We start from the raw sequence: 18,328 nt of genomic DNA on the forward strand, positions 1-18,328 counted from the left end.
ACCGGGAATCGCTCGAAGCACACTTCCGGTATCCTCCCCGTGCCTGCGCTGTGCGCCCATCCACGGGGGGACAAAAGGTTCCCCCCGGCAGTCACGCTGTCCCATGGCGGCAGAACGAGGCTACTCCGTCCCGCTACCATCCGTCTCGTGGCCGCGTTCAGTGGCGGCTGTGGCCCCAACTCGCAACCGCCCGCGACCCCATTTCTACCCCTCGGCGGCTGGTGGCTCATGGCCGCACCATGCCACCGAGGGTGCCTCCCGATGCGCCGGACCGGAATTGGGGTGGCACTCCCGCCCCCATCCGGTCCAGCCCTGCGCCTCGTGGCTGGAGGAGGCTCCCTTCAGGAAACACCTCCCAGCCAGGGTCATCCGCCACGCCGCGGGGGCCGCCCACGACGCCCGGCGCCTGGGCGACGCCCTCCCATCACCACACGAGCGCGAGCCTCAGCACGCCTCTGAAGCTCGCGTTCCCTGCCTGCGGCCACCTTCTGTAACATTACGCTCTCGCAGAAGGAGGCCTCGGCCCTCCACTTCCCCTCGCTGGCGAGCATGGCACACACCATTCCCGGCAGCGAGACACCCCGCCTGATGACGCTGACAAGGACACGGCGCTCCCCCTCCCGCGCAGGGCACACCTCGAGGCTGTGTTCAGCCGTGTCCTGCTCAGCGTCACAATGGCAGCAACGCGCCGTCGGCTTCTCCCCTATCCGGCACAGGTATCTCCCGAAACTGCCATGCCCAGAGAACACCTGTGCCATCCGGTAAGTGAGGCTTCCATGGCCGCTGTTCAGCCACTCACTCAGAAGTGGCCGAACAGCCCCGACTGTCCTGTGCCCCGCGGTTGACAGAGCCAACTGCTCCTGCCACGCGAGCATCACAAACTGCCGGGCCTGGCGTTTCAAATCACCCCAAGCAGGTTCCTGCACTCCCGGAACCACCCCCACTCCCGCACGACGGTCGACGCGGTGACTATACAGCACCGCGTGCGACCGCGCGAGGAGGTCCATGGGCGGTATCCCCGCAAAAACCGTCGCCGCCTCATGCGACACGGTCCGGTACCCGCGGATGACCCTCAGCGCCATCCGCCTCTGCACCCGATGCAGCATCGTCATGCTGCGCCTGGAGGCCGTCAGGTTGTCTCGCTCAGACGGGGGCCCCGTAAAGGGCTACCGACTGTACCATTGCCACATAGAGGCGGCGCACACGGCCAGCCGGGCCCTCCAGGCTGGGTAGGATTCGGCCCATAGTCGTGACCATCCTCTCCAACCGGGGGTCGAGGCAACGGAAATGCTCCTCGAAGCGCCAGTGGATATCGAGTATCACCCCCAGATACCTCATCTGGGGCTTCACCTCGATATCAGGCTCACCCACCCGGATCAGAGGGGGTGGCGGATCCTGCCGAGGTGAATGGAACGCTATCACCTTGGTCTTATGGACCGCCACCGTCATCCCCATCCCCCTGATCCGGCCGACGACGCGCTGCGCTCTTTCCTCCGCGAGACGCTTGGCCCTCCCCCAGTGCGCCCCGACGGCCAGCACCAGTGTGTCATCAGCATAACACACGGCGATCACAGAAACATTAACTTTATGCAGTCGTCGATGCGCGAATCCCGGCCAATTCTCGTAGGACCCCACGAACCTTGGTAAATTGATTTGCGGCAACGTTACGTCGGCTTCTAGAGAATTCGCGTATGTTTGTGGCGTTCCGCGTGCGTTTCGTACGTCTCCTGCGTGCGGGATTCTGTCAATTATATCTAGTATACGAGCCTTATACGCGCTAAAGGCTAATTTTATACCGACGCATTCTCGCATCAAGCGTCCTTCGTCCACATGGTCGAGTTCTACTTGAGCTTTGTTGAACGCAGGAAATTCCTCGACTAATCCGGCTAGACGTATTCTTATCGCGGTCGCAGATGTCTCTTCTTCGAACTTGTCTAGTAATTGTTTAAATGCGTTTATTTCGAACGTGAAGGCTTTGTTGGGGGCCATCGTGTTTGTTGCAAATGAAGATTAGAACGGACGTGTGGTGGCCTCGGAAGCTGGAGACGGCTGCTCTTCGACGTGACGTTGCCCTTTAGCTGGACTTTCGGCCGTTCCTTCCGTCTCCGGATGCTGACGATAGTTGTTGTTGTTTGGCTACTGCTGCTGCTGCTGTTGGTTCAATTCCAGCGGTGAATTCTGGGCGTCACTGATGTTGGCAATTGGATTCTCGCGATTCCTGCTTCGAAGCTCGCGGAAATTGTAGTTTTCAAGACGGTGGTTCCCTCCAAACACAACGCTGCTATCCGGCTCGAAAGACCAAAATATTGCGGCTCGCGGTATCCGCTGAATTTAATACAACGGATAAAAGAGATTTGTGGAATGTGGTGTCATATGTTTATAATATGTGGAGGGTTACCGAAGCAATAAACACACCGTGATTCGTCTTGTTTGCGCAATAGCACAATGTCGCACGCCAACTTAAGCTTGGAGGCTCCAATACGAAGTATCCGCTGGAGATGTTCTTCGGTCTGTTGACTCGTGTTCTGTCTTGTGTGTGGTTGGTTTGCCTTTTTTACTCAATCTGCTCTCTGGGCCAAGGTTGCCCAAAGAGCTAGCCTCGCCATGGGCGTATCCAAGACCATGGGAGGAAGTATTAGTCGCTGATTGGTTTTCTATTATTGATGCGCCGGCCAATCATTTTGGCGGCGAAGTTGGTCGGTGGGAGGCGACATGCAACGGTAGTTTTTAATAATTTTTGCGGGCACGGGGTTTTCCGCGAGGAGGATACGGGCCCGGGCCAGCGCTTGGTGGCTAGATGCGTCGCGCAGTACCTGGTCTCGGCCATAAAACATCTGGCACCGGTCGTCGATGCTATTGCAGGTAGTAAAGTCATAGAGCGACTGGATTTGGAGGGCCGTACAGATTTTAAGTGATTTTACTAATTAAATAGCCGCCTTAGGGGCATTAGGTTGTAAGCAAAGGCCTTGAATGTTTATAAAAGGTGTGATTCTACATCCGATAGCTTTATGAGTTTACTGTTGCGCTGCAACAGCTTCCATGAAATTCGAACGATTCCTGGACAAATGGAAAGAGTGAGACAGTCAAAAATAAAACGTCTATAGTCCTGTGTTCAGATGCAAGGAGCCCATTTCGAATATTTGTTGTGAATATGAGCAAATACGGTGTATTAAAGAAAAAACTCGTCATAACTCGAAAACAAGATCGAATAGGACGTTTGTTTATATGAACATTTTTTATTGTTTTCATATGTAGAATCTAGTGGGTACCACATGCTACGGGATACCCTGTATATTTTCATGATTGGAACTAATAGTATATTTAAATCAATCTAGTTACTAGTATAATAAATCGATGTTTGATGTTCAAAAAGTGCCAAAGACTGAATACTTCACATTTTGACGTTGTAAAAGTATATCGATAATATATATGTCGGAATCCATTAAAAAGTTTTTGTTTTATTGTTCTTAAATTGTATATTACTTCACGTTGTGCAAATAAAGTTATATTGGCTCTAATCGATATTTAAATGTAATCGATGCAAAGAATGTCACCGGAAACGCAAACGTGCGTCTGGTTGGCGTCGACGTTTGGATGTAGCCTTTGAAGGTAGTCGAGTTGGTTGTCTGGTTACCGGAACGTTTGAAAGAAGAAGGATTCGAAAAAGAAACGAACAGATTTGAAAAGGTTTCCAGACTGTAAAGACGTGCGGGAAAAGAAAAATTAGTTAAAGAATCCCTGCAAAGGACTCATCAGTTATCGTTGCACATTCTTTCGTATTGTTTAAGTGTTTGTGTTTGTGTTATAGTTATCAATTATAAAATTTATTTAGCTAAAAAAAGAGTTTAAAAAAAATAAGAAATGCATAGAGCGACGAGACAAAGGCTTGGTCGCCCGAGAGGACCTAATGCTAGTCGCACTAGGGAGATTGTGAACGATAATGTTTCTCCGACATATATTAGTGTAGGAGTGAAGGATATAGTAAATGATGATCAGTTCAGTTTAGTCGAATCGCGTGTGAGAGTGGGGGGTTGCATGCGAGGCATGAGTTGTGTGGTTTTAAGACGAAGGAGCGATTACAGTTTTGTTATTATTAATGTTTGCGACGTGTTAGCGAGCGGTATGTTCAATATATTAGTTCATTTTCCTCCAATCCTTTACGAAGATCCTACATTATTAAGTAATTAATTGATTGAGTAGAATCGAAGAACAGATCGAGAATCGGGACGATGGACCACCTGATCACTTTACCCCCCCCCCCCTCTCCTGCCCCTCTTCTATCTATTACATCGCATCGATTAATGACTAATGTACTTTGGGGTTGTCATTCGTTCTATGGAAATTAGTGTAGTAAGAATCATTGACACCTTTGCGTCTAATAAGGTACGTACTTTTCATGAAAATGACGATTTATTGTCATCGAAACGTTTCTAATCGCAGCTGTTCATAGATTGCCGTTCTATAGGTGGAACTTTAAACGTTAATAACTTTTTAACGAAGCCTCAATCAACAAATTGGTATTCTTGATTTTCATCTTATTTTGGACTCTAGAATCTCCTGTTAACCCTTAAGTATTAAGGCCGCTGCGGCCCTCCGCAAGTTTAAACTAATAATTCTTTAATATGTGTCAAAGTAATTATTTGAAAATTTATGTAAGCCTCCACTAGTTCATTATTTTTTAAATGCTTTAAAGAAAAGTTGATTTCCATTTACCAATTTGGTAAAAATCAACATTAAGTAAAATAATTCAGTTGTTGAACTTTCGGGACCGCAGTGACCCCGATACATTTTGCTTACTGAACGACTAGTGGCAACTGTTTGATTCTTACATTTAGTAACGAGGTCTGTTTTTCGTCACAGAGTTCTAATGTAAGCAGATCAGAACTGAGATAATATAAACATAAGGTGATGCCAGAAAAGGCAGTCGAATTTCAGATCTCGAGCTATTTTAAGTGTGTCATCTCGAGACATTTTAACTGTGCTTTCCTGAAAGAGTTATATTTTGTAGTATTGAAATTATTTTCGGATAAGTTTTATATGTGTAACGAAAGAATGGTGTACTTGTCAAAAGACCGCTCCCTCACGAAGTTTGATGGGCTTGGAATATGTTGCAAAGAACAACATTTTGTATAACCTTTTCCAATACATATAATAAATGATCGACTTCAGTTTCCAAGATATTTGCAAAAAACTTTCGGTATCATTACACTGAATTCGATCACCTATTATAAGTATAGAAAAAAGTTGTCCAAAATACCTTCGCAACATATTTTAGGCCCATCAAAATCCGTGAGCGAACGGTCTTTCAACAGGTTGACCAAAAGAATGATTAATTATAAAAAATTTATTTAGTAATTTTATCTATCAATTTCAAATATATGAGAATATGCGTAGTAAAACAGTAAAGCGTATTCTAAGTGCTGTTGAAGAAGGTACTATTTCTGGACCATCAACAGAACTACAAAAAAGCGGATGAAACGTTCATTTGTGTTTAATAAAAAGACGTGTCTTTTAAATTTGCCAAAAGTGTAATAAAAATGTATGCAAAGAACATTCAAAAATAATTTGTAGTGACTGTTTAAAATAAAGAAGTATTGAATACTCTGTGTTTGACATTAGCCGTAGAATAATCTCACCTACTTTAATTTCCAAATTTTTAATATCTTCATGTATTTTTAAACTTATTACACTACAAAACAATTGGCATTTTAAAGAATCTATTGCATGGTAAGAGGAAGGAAAAGATGACTTTATGAATTCACATGCAAGGCCGTGGCGGCTCCATGGGCCCAACAACTAAATTAAGATTGAGAGTCCACTTAAGGATTACAATTTTTCCCAGAGGTGGCTGAACACCCTGTATATATGGGCCTCAACCAACCATCCAATATCCCGGTGTCCAATTCAGGGCCTGTGTTTGGAATTCTAAACATTTTATATTAAAGGACGCGTCATGTATTTTCAATATTACTTAAATTACTTAATTTGGTCATCTGGAAAATGTACCTTTTTTGACAAGAGGAATTTCCGTACCCTAAAGTCATTAAGCCATTCAGCATACTTAATTACTTTCACCATAATTTGGGCCTATTTAGCTGCCCCTTGGGATCGCGGACACTGACCCCCGTACAACCCTCAGTGGGTGTGATTTGGAGCCTCGGAAGAACTGGCCCACGAGGGATGGGCAAACTTCTGATTTGCAAATAGAATCATCGTCTATTTTTGAAATCAGTATATAATCACGGAGCAAGTTACAACAGAACAGAGAGCAAGTTTCAAGTTACAAACCAGAACAGTTACAGATACATAGGCTACAAGAGTTACAGTTACAAATGTATCTGTTTATTTGTTAATAATAAACGTGATTGTAAATAGTATTATAATATCTATTTGCTACATAAATCGACTCCACGAATTTTGTGGGAGGCAACAGCCTGCTAGATTTGCCTCACTAATGTGTTCACTAGCAGGCCCGGAATTGGAACACTTCTTTCTCCTTTCCTTTCCTTTCCTCCTGCTATCTACCTTACTCATTTCCTCAATACAGCAAGGTTACTACAATTGTATTTATTGGAAATAAGTGGTGGAATAAAAACAAAACATAAATAAAACATTAAATCAATTTTTTTTGTCAGCCTAGATGTGATTCGTAAGTTGAACATTTCTATCGCTCCTAACTGGAGGTATTCCCCTTGGAATCACTGAAGCGTGGAAGACGACATTTAAAACACGATACCAGACGGGGTACCCGCAACGATTCGTATAAAAGACAATGCTTTTTTTCTCATTCGTTCTCACTCGCTGTTCTTTTCTTTGGTTATCGATTACAGTCGTCGGGAAAAGATAAAGGCGACTCTGAAGCACAACGATACTGCTTTGTATAAATATCTCTTGGTGTTGCATTTTAATTCGAATGAATGAAGAATCTTTATTGTATATGGCTACCTTCGCCCATTTCATTATCTTCAATGTATGAAGTGAAAAAAAGTGAAATGGACCTTACTGTACTACTTTTTCACGCTTCTCCCAGTCAAAGATTTAGGGAAATCTGTGCAGAATCACAGAATCTAACTATCGAAATCCTGCCAATAATTTTATCAGCTCAACGTATTATATTATCAAAATCAAATTCCAAAATCAAAAACATATTGAATTAACAGCGATAAACTTTCTTCAAACATAACTTAGCTGGTAGTAGGATTTTCTGACCCTGAATTTTTCAACTGACAGCTTTAGACGGTAATTTAATTGTTTGAATATATCTTGATAAATCAGCATAATGTGGTCGAGCGGTCGAATGGACTTCTTTCATATCACTTCTGTTATAAGTGACTTTTCGGCCACCCCTGGGAAAAATTTACATGAGCGATTCTAGAGGCCAAAATAAGACGAAAATCAAGAATACCAATTAGTTGATGGAGGCTTCGTTACAAAGTTATTAACGTTTAAAGTTCCGCCTGTAGAATGGCAATCTGCGTACAGCTGCGTTCGCGCGGGAGGTTGCGGCAGGCCAGTGCTAGTGGTTCTCACGCAGCATGAAAAATTCTACTTACCGACGCTATCGACAGCCTTAGATTTTTGTCCACTTAGGGAAATGCGAACACCTTACGTTGAATAAGATTCAACCTGTCTTATGAAAATCCAGAAGGGCATATCAAAACTTGCCCGACGAGATTTTCACAGAGAAAGGGTGAATGTCACTTGCAATACCACAACGTTGTGCACAAAAATCACCCACACGCGATCATACACGCCCCACGATTGTCCACAATGTCCGTAAGTATCCACAAATAATCCTTTCAGGCACTAACCACTATGCAATTAAATAAATACGCACCGAGATTATGTTATTCGTGAGTAACTATGTGTACGTGTACCACGATTGTTCCGAGTTACTTACGAATAGAAACGTTTTTAATTTTTCAAATACACTACAATTTAAAAATGTAAAAAGGAATCGTAGGATAAATGAAATTTTCGCATCGATTTGCGTTCACGTCGAAGAATGTAACAATACTAACAGCTGACTGTGCCATCGATCGACGAGGTTCTGAGAAACAAATGCCGAAAAGGTCCCCGATTCTACGTCATTCGTCTCGCTTATCTCTCTCTCTCACACACTCACACACATACACACAAACACATGCACTCTACACTCAGTGGAGACAAAGAACAACATCGGCACGTGTTCGGCCAGCTAGTCAGTCGTAAAAAAGAATCAGTTAAGACAGTTCACGCGACACATTTTAAACATATTTCATTCAGTTATGTATTAAGTAACACGTAAGAAATATAGTGATGTAAACAATCAGCGAATACTTACTAAATTCCTTTTTATATTCTCAAATTAAAGTGTATTTGAAAAATTAATAACAGTTCTATTCGTAAGTAATTCTGGAGAATCGTGGTGTACGTACACATAGTTACTCACGAATAACATAATCGCGGTGCGTGTTCATTTAATTGCATAATGGTTAGTGCCTGAAAGCATTATTTTGTGGATACTTGCGGACAGTGTGGACAATCGTGGGGCGTGTATGATCGCGTATGGATGATTTTTGTGCACAACGTTGTGGTATTGCAAGTGACATTTACCCTTTCTCTGTGAAAATCTCGTCGGGCGAGTTTTGATATGCCCTTCTGGATTTTCATAAGACAGGTTGAATCTTATTCAACGTAAGGTGTTCGCATTTCCATAAGTGGGCAAAAATCTAAGGCTGTCGATAACGTCGGTAAGTAGAGTTTTTCATGCTGCGTGAGAACCACTAGCACTGCCCTGCCGCAACCTTCCACGCGAACGCAGCTGTACGCAGATTGCCATTCTACAGGCGGAACTTTAAACGTTAATAACTTTGTAACGAAGCCTCCATCAACTAATTGGTATTCTTGATTTTCGTCTTATTTTGGCCTCTAGAATCGCTCATGTAAATTTTTCCCAGGGGTGGCCGAACACCCTGTATGTATATACGGCATTCGTGGTTAGAGATGGTGCGCAAAATCACTATTATTTATCACAGTGATCGTAAAAACACAATCACTTTCGTGATTTAACTTTATTTGCGACCGTGATAGTGATTCTTCCGTTCTGAATGTCATCGTGCTTGCGTGAATTTACTCTTTGATTACAATTCTTGGTCTTGATTGAATTACTTTTTATAAAATATTTCAATATAGTTTGTATATAATATTAATTTTTAATTACACTACGTTTTGTTAGAAACGTTGAAATAAATAAATGCTCGAAGCGGGCCATGTGCTTCTCTTTGGCGCGTCTCTCTCTCTTAAAGGAGGATCGGCCAGGATACTTGGAAAAAGGAGGGCCGTACTGTCAAGGGTACCCTCACGATCGTGGTTCTCTGTCAGGGTACAGAATTGTATTGGCTCTTGCCGCGAGCAGATATACATCGAATACAGTTTTTAGGAAGCCCACCGTGTCTTAATTTTTATTTAAAACGCCCGACGGCTATCCTGACCGTAATAGCATCCTTCTTACAGTTTTCTGCGTATAACATAAATTTACTTGATTTAATATTAAAGATAAAAAGTAAGTCAATTCTCTTACCCCTATCTTACATCAGTATTTGCAAAAATTAAAACAAAAAGATTTTTCAGTATGTACACAACAAATTGTTGGAACCCCGGGGATCGAGAGTTGAAAAGAATTACTTGTATTTAATACAACTGCATTATTAATAAATTTCTTCGCTATACCGTTCACTCTCGCTATCATTCAAACTCTGGCACACTTCTTTCAACCGCTTACCGTTCCTCTCATCTTCTATCTCTCTCGCACTCGTTCTGCCATGCTTCTCTGTCCTCATCCTTACCAATCATACAATCGTTTACAAACATTCCATCTTCCGCACTTTTCGATTCGCTCAGTCATACACACTTGTGCGCACCTAGTCGCGCGTTATTTCGCGGCTGGCGCGCGGTTCGATGCCACAAAATAATACACCATATTCAATTAGAAATATTAGACTGTTTTAAAGAAATAGAAAAAGATACAATAGTACTACTTTATATATTTCTAGACCCAAGATTTACGAATGCCTTTTCCCCACCAAAAAAAGTTAAATATAATGAAGAAAGATATTACAAACATGTTAATTGAAAACAAATATTAATACAATAGCAAATAAAACAGACATGAAAATGTCGGATGTATATGATACAGATGAATTATCAATAGGGACTGCTTTAGAAAACAGTGTTAAAAAAAATAGTCTAGAAGTTGAGGGGAGCTAGGAGGTAAAATAACCACTCGACCAGACTACCCCACAATTATTATTATTTATTATGAATGCGCGAGTGATGGTGGTGTGGGGCAAACGCTACCACACGTAGGTTAAGCTTATATTGACTGTGTATGCGAATCGCGACGACGTCTTTACCAGACTGCCTTTACGACGTCCTCAACGGACTGGCTAACAACAACGTCTCTAACAGACTGCCTCGCGGAGTCTAACGGACTGCCTATCCTTTCTTAAAACCTACTCCCTATATACATCCCTTACCCTAATAGACAAAGGGAGAGAAAAAGAGATAGGACAGAAAGATGGAAAAACGAAACTGAAAAATATTTAGCGTAGGAAAAGTTTAGCGAGTGAAAGAGGGTAATTAAAGGCCAAAGGCTCGCCGGGCCCGGATCGGGGTGGTCCGAGGCCCAGGCGAAACCTTGAAGGAAAACAGGCGCCTCGTACGGCTCTAGTCGCCAAGTGTTTACAGGACGACCAGGCTCGCACGAGACCCTGGGAAAATGGAAAAATAGAAAGCTTAAAACTAGCCTTGCATTCCATTACCATTTATACTCTGTCAAGTGCGTAGTGGCTATACAATGGCCGCTACAAAGTTATAACACCAGGCAATATAATTCAAATGGAGATAGAACAATATTTAAAGGACACGTATTATAATAGAATTGGAGATCCATTAATTTGTTGGAAAGAACACCAACTTTAATTTTCAGCAATGAATAAATTAGTGGAACGAATGTTTTGCATGGTGGCCACATCAGTACCATGCGAAAGAATATTCTCAAAAGCAGGGTTAATTTTAACTGGGAAAATAAACAGATTGCAAGCAGAGAAATTATCTATATTATTATTCTTTCTATATACTTCTATACAGGGTATTCGGTCATCCCTGGGAAAAATTTTGACGGGGGATTCTAAAGGCCAAAATTAGACGAAAATCAAGAATACCAATTTGTTGATGGAGGCTTCGTTAAAAAGTTATTAACAATTAAATTCAAAAATTTCAAATCGTTCTGGAAAAATTATTTTCGGTTGCGGGGGTCAATTACAATCATTTTTGGTGAATACACATATCCCCGAAATCTTGCGCATTTTCGAGAAAAAATTCAGTACGGACGGAACTTTAAACGTTAATAATTTTTTAACGAAGCCTCCATCAACTAATTGGTATTCTTGATTTTCGTCTTATTTTGGCCTTTAGAATCCCATATTAAAATTTTTCCCAGGGGTGGCCGAACACCCTGTATTATTTAATATTTACTGATACTATTTCATATAAAGAACATAAAAAGAAGGACATAAAACGTAAACGTAAAAAACCATAAACGTAAAACCGTAACTACTCTTGACTAACGTTCGATGCAGAGTGAGTTCCTGCAGTCAAAGTCGAACATTTCCTAATGCTCTCTTCATAATGATCTAAACAAACGCACGTTCGAGGCATAGCCCCCCGAACGCATTTCAGCCTAAACCTAAACACCTCACTCGATACGTACTCTACCTTAGTCTAAACACCATCGACGCCAACGGTTCCACGGTCCAAACATACGTATACATACACTTCTTACAAATTAAGACGAGACTTGTATTGTACGCGTATTGAAATGCGTATTTGCTCTCTTGAACGCGTACCTCACACGCCTACTTGAATTAGTGTGAGTGTTTAGGGTTTTGTGAAACAGCAAGACAAGTTAATGTACGTTAACTTTTTTATTTACAAAGTTAAAGCTGACGAGGTCTAGAGTGATGGTCTGTCTCAATCGGAGTTCGAAAAAGTTCTGCCGACGGAGTTGTGTTTGCGCGTTTTTCGACTTGGTCACGGTTACGATTGGTTAGATGTATTTTGTGGAAAGGTGGGATATATGAATTTTAATAGGCTGGTTGCGAAGAGGGTGGATCAGGAAATAATCTTGGGGCGGAGCTTGGATGTTTAAACATTTTGGGGAAATTTGTTCGTTTAATTAACCGGGAAGGTTTTGTAGCGACTTTGTCGTCACCATGTATTATTTCGGAGCGATAGGCGTTTTGTCGTCCAGACGATCGCCGGGGTCGGCCGCATGGTCGAAGCCGATTGTTGCCGTCGCGTTTGGCGGATGTTTTAGGCGAAAATCGGAGGCGGACTGTCGTTTGTCGTAGACAGATATAAAAACCCCGGGAGGAACAGGTGGAGGCCACTTGGGATCGATCGATTGCCGACGCGAGTCGCTGACCTGTATTTTGTGTAGCCAAAAAAAGATTATAATAAAACGTTTGTGTTACTCCCGCAGTGTCGTGGTGTGGATCGAGTTATTATTCATTGCCTATCCCGATCCCCCCACAGTTTATTGGGGTAATTAACACGTGAGGTGCAGCTGTCGTGGAACTCTGGGTTTATGGACGGTCCTGGTCGCGAAAATACTTGATGGTCGCAGTCCTAAAAATCCAGCTACCTGTATTGGGCTCAAATCCCCTTTGTTCTAAAATGGCCTATTCTTAAGTATTTCGCTTCGCGACATGCCGCCCGCCTTGAACGGTTACGTTCAATAAATGAATAAGGTTACAATGGTATGAGAAGTAAGGTGTCGAAATCTAACAAATTGTCAATGTCGTAGTACTGGCTTAACAGTTAACTAATGCTTAATAATCTTATTACAATTGCTAATTTAACTAAATATAATCTTATTGTAGGATGGTTGAGCGTAAAACGTTAAAGTTTCTCAAAACAGGCTTTATTCATAAGAGTGGCCTCCAAGGAGTCCGGGCTAAAACTAAACTTGGCTTCTCTCCGTTCTCCCTAAAATACCCATTCACACACACACTCATACATACGCAACCCGGTGCCCGGTGGCACGTGTTCGATGACACGTGCCCGGTAGCGGTATCGATTGTCGGCAGCGGTGCCGATTCTTCGAAAGCGGCACGTATAATTGCCCACAATTCGGCCATCCTGACCTTTAATCGTCCCGATTAAACTATTCCGATACTTAACATAATTAACCCAATATAATATAAATAATAATCTTATAATAATATACCCTAATTAATATAATGTCACACCTATCTTTGCTATGGGAGCCACGAACGCATATTTTCGGCCGCCCAAGTCCCTTTATATGGGATCTGGGATACTTGAAACCCTTCAATATCCTTGATAACGTACCGATCGTTCCTTAATACTTTCGCGACTTCGTATGGACCCTTGAATTCTGGTACTAATTTAGGCGTATTACTGCTATTTTCAAAGTTCCTAATCATGACTTTATCTCCTACTTGGTACACTCGCGCTGGCTTACGTTTCTTATCAAAATTCCGCTTGTTCGCTTACGACCGTTTTTCTATTTGCTCGGCTGCCCTTGCACGTTTGGCAATCAGATCTCGATCGTTGCCTTGTTTTCCCGCGGTTTCTAGCGCATCTCTCAAACTATCAATAACTTGACCACGCTGCTGCATTCCGAATAACAGCATGCTCGGGGTTTCTCCGGTAGATTTATTTAGAGTATTGTTACACACATATTCCACATCTGCTAAAATTTCATACCATTTACAATTTTTCTCGTCCGCCAGTTTGGCTATTATCGGAAGAATTGTCCGATTCACACGTTCGGCCTGCCCGTTAGCTCGCGGTGAGGCAGTAGCAACCTTAATATGCATTACATTTTGTTCTTTCATAAAATCTTCGAACGCACAAGAAGTAAAACACGTACCTCTATCCGAAACTATTCTTATTGGCCTACTATACGTTTCAAAATAATTCTTTAAATTCTTAATAGCCTTCGCCGAGCTCGTGCTTTTTGTCGCATATAATTTAATGTACTTCGTAAACCCATCGACAACCAAGAAAATGTGTCGTTTTTTCGCAGACCGGACTTTCGACATTGGTCCTAAATGATCGATATGGAGAGTAACAAACGGTTTATTCTCCTTCGGGATTCCATGCAAAAACCCCTCTTCCTTTCCTGACTTTGGCGTAAAAGCGATACACTTTAAACAAGCTTTTATATGACTGTTTACTTCTTCTTTTAGTTTTGGAAACCAGTAACTATTTAAAATGTTTTCTACTGTTTTTTCGGGACCTACGTGTCCCATTTCGTTATGGTATTTTTGTAATATACTATACTCTAATAGCGCGGGAACATAAAATAGAGCACGATCCTTTATTTTCCGATAGATAAGACCATTTGTCATTTCAAAACTTTTATCGTTGGAATTTTCTAATTTTTCTCTGATTTTAACTATTTCCGGATCACTATTTTGACATAATGCTAAGTTCCTATCAAACGAATTATCATTTATTACCAAAATTTGCCGACTGAGCGCGTCTACATGACCCATCCGGGAGCTAAGTCTATGCTCAAGCGTGAAATCGAAATTTTGCAATTCTAAAACCCATCGAGCTATCCGCGGATTTGCTTCTTTCTTATTCAAGGTTAAACTAAGAGCTTGACAATCCGTAACTACTTTAAATTGGATACCCATTAAATACGTCCGAAACCTTCGTAATGCATAAATGATTGCTAGCGTCTCCAACTCGAAGCTGTGATATTTAGCTTCTGTGTCCGTAGTTCTCTTTGAGAAATAGAATACGGGATGAAATTTTTGATCTGTTTTCTTTTGCATCAAAATCGCACCAAACCCTATTGCACTCGCATCGCAATGTAGCTCTGTTTCGTCGCGTGGACAATAGATACTTAATATTGGAGCTTTAATTAATAAACTTTTCAATGTTTCGAACGCGTGAACTTCCTCCGGTCCGAATGTGAAATCCACACCTTTCCTCGTTAAATTATAAAGCGGTTTGGCTATTGTCGAAAAATTCTCTATGAACTTACGAAAATATGAACAAAGGCCAATGAAACTCTGCACATCGCGAACGTTACGTGGTACCGGAAATTTCCTTACGTCGTTGATTCCACGTTCGGTCGGTCGAATGCCCTCGCTCGTAACGACGTAGCCTAAATACTCTAATTTAGTCTGCAGAAACTTGCATTTATTCAATCTTAACTCGAGTTTATTCGCGACACATAGCTTAAAAACTCGCTCTAAAATCCGTAAATGATGATCTATTGTAACAGTTGCAATAAGAAAATCATCCAAATACACCGATACATCCCCAGATGTGATTAAATCTCTAAATATCTGCGTAATGTATCGTTGGAATTTCAGTGGTCCGCCCTTTAAACCGAATGGCATCTTCGTGCACTCGTACTGTCCCAGTGGCGTAACGAACGACGTATACTTAATTGAATTTTCGTGCATCTTAATATGAAAAAATCCGTCCTTTAAATCTAATAATGTGAAATATTTTTTCCCTTGCAACAGATCCAACTGATCTTCTATCAGTGGTAATGGAAAATTGTCCCGCTTAGTTACTTTATTTAATTTCCTAAAATCGATACACATTCGCAATTCTCCGTTTTTCTTCTTAGCTAAAACAATCGGTGACGCGTATTCCGACGTACTTTCTCTAATTGCACCTTTTTCCAATAGATCTTCAATAATTTCTTTTAATTTTGATTTTTCTGCGTAAGATAACCTTCGCGGATTACAATAAAAAGGTTTATCGTCAGTTAGCGATAATTCCATGGTGTTCTGGTTTTGCGGGATCTCGGGTCTAATTGGTTTTACGTAACATTCCTCGAAAATTTGGCGCGCTTGCTCACGGACAGTGTGGGGGATGTTTTCGTTAATTATCAGCTGTGGCGTTGAACTATCTTCCACTAAACGTGACTCTATATTCATAATTTCAAAAACCTCCGGGTCTAGTTGTACTGACATTCTTGCGACCTTCATGAAATCTCTGCCCAACACTATTGAATTCCTCATTGATCCTTCTTCTACTACACGCAAATTTACATTATGTTTCATGCAATTAAGAGTAATAATCCCTTCGATCTGCCCAACAATTTGCATTACGCTACCATTTATACCCGAGAATCCGTTACCGTTTACAGCTCGACATATATAACTTCGCGGTACGCAACTCTCTTTTACGAAACTAATGGGACTGCCAGAGTCAATCAACGCATCTAAATTTGAAGAAAACGACTTACATTCTTCGGTAATCTCTAGTGTTACCGTTGGAAAAACCTCGTCGTCCACGTTCCTTGGTGTGGTGACGTAGCTGACGCTGCTCTGCGGGGCTCGGCAATTTTCGACCTTATGTCCTGGACTGCCGCACTTGTAGCAGGTACCTCGTTCGCGTTTCGGCTCTCTGCACTCCGTCGCGTAGTGCCCGCTGCCGTTGCAGTTGAAACACCTCACCCGCCGCAGCTCCTTCTGCTCGCGCCGATCCTTGCTGATTTTCTCCGTGGGTTGATATGTTTCCTTCCTTCGTAAAATTTTTTGTTGCTGCACGTCTTGCGATAGCGTTAATTTCCCAAAGGCTCGTATTAGCTCATCGATAGTTTCAAAGCTTCGAACCTGCGCAAGGGACCTGATACCCTTGTCAGGGATGTCTTCGATAACGTATTCGACAATTTCGTCGTCCGCTACCGGCACCCGATTTCCTAATAGTATTTTTTCATGCACGTAATCAATGAATGATTCCTCTGTCTTCCAGACTCTCTGCTCGAATTCATGACGCATTGAGAGGACACTAAGTTTTTGTTCGAACATACCGCACAGTCCGCTCAACACCTCGTCGCAAGTCATGTCGACACAGTCAGGCTTCGAATAATACCACTTGAGGGCTTTCCCTGTTAACTTATGGCAGACGAGAGCCTTCGCTGCTTGGTTGTCGAGACTGTTCGCGTCAACCAGCCTCCGCACTTGTCTTACCCAAACTCCAACTTTGCAGTTATTGCCATCGAAATTCCCAATCATCTCCTTGACGTTGCACCAGTTGGTTTCACGCGTACGCACCGGACTGTCACGCGAGTTGGGGGTCAGACGGGCGACTTCTAGCTCTCTTCTTAATAGCTGGATCTCCCGTTGCGCTAACTCTCGCTCCCGATGTAGCAGCTCTAATTCGGTGAGAGGCCTGTTCCGGGTTGCCTCCTGTAAGCTCGTGTTCTGCTGCACCTCGGCGTCCATTGTCCAGTTCTCCTGAGTTATAGCGAAATCCGTGGTAAGCTGCAGCGTTTCCCTCGGAATTCCTACTTCTAATAGCCGGTTGACTAATGTCGATTTCGTTCCACCCGTTGGTAGTTGCTGCTTCTCGCACAATTCCTTTAGCACTGCCAGCGTAAGACTAGTCATCGTTGCACTTGCCCGTTCACCCGTGAACTTATTCACAAGCTTATCCCACTTCTGATTTTGTAGGATGGTTGAGCGTAAAACGTTAAAGTTTCTCAAAACAGGCTTTATTCATAAGAGTGGCCTCCAAGGAGTCCGGGCTAAAACTAAACTTGTCTTCTCTCCGTTCTCCCTAAAATACCCATTCACACACACACTCATACATACGCAACCCGGTGCCCGGTGGCACGTGTTCGATGACACGTGCCCGGTAGCGGTACCGATTGTCGGCAGCGGTGCCGATTCTTCGAAAGCGGCACGTATAATTGCCCACATTATAGATGTTTTTAATGGCCTATAAGCTAGTGTGTAGAACCGCGAGTGAAAAAGAAAAAACAAACTTATTATTTAAATTACTGAAATGCAGTATATAATCTTAACTAGCTAAGTCTAGTCGGTACTTGATTTTGCCTTCTCATAATCTTCGATAGGTAAAGGGGACAATTTCTTGACGCTGCGTTTGTACGTTCCGTGTACTGTTCGTACTGTGGCGACACGTACAATGTTGTCCTCTCCAGGATGTAGTGCGATAATTCTGCCCAGTCTCCATTGCATTGATGGGATATTGTCCTCCTGTATCATGACTAGAATGCCTTCCTTAATCTGTGAATTATCTCCTAGATGCCATTTACTTCTTGTGTGTAATTCCTGCAAGTATTCTCGGTGCCATCTGGACCAAAAATGATTTTTAACCCTTTGTATATGTTGCCACGAAGACAACCTATTATTTGGTATTCCTGCAAGCTCATGCTCCGGTAAGTTGGTCAACGTATCATTAATTAGGAAATGGCCTGGAGTTAGCGCGACAAGATCATTAGGATCCGATGATAGTGGAATCAAGGGACGGGAATTTAATATGG

The 18,328-nt window shown here is 42.5% G+C and overlaps 1 protein-coding gene across 1 annotated transcript; it reads right to left on the bottom strand.

The window, feature by feature from the left end:
* Window positions 1-12,259: 12,259 nt before the first annotated feature.
* Window positions 12,260-17,432, bottom strand: LOC143341206 (uncharacterized). Its single transcript, XM_076763939.1, has 2 exons — window positions 15,135-17,432; window positions 12,260-12,466 (listed from the first exon to the last, which is right to left on the bottom strand). Exons 1-2 carry the CDS (start codon window positions 17,430-17,432, stop codon window positions 12,260-12,262), a joined length of 2,505 nt encoding a protein of 834 aa, XP_076620054.1.
* Between the last annotated feature and the right edge of the window lie 896 nt (window positions 17,433-18,328).

Source organism: Colletes latitarsis, chromosome 4, assembly GCF_051014445.1.
Source record: "Colletes latitarsis isolate SP2378_abdomen chromosome 4, iyColLati1, whole genome shotgun sequence".
Lineage (NCBI taxonomy): Eukaryota > Metazoa > Arthropoda > Insecta > Hymenoptera > Colletidae > Colletes > Colletes latitarsis.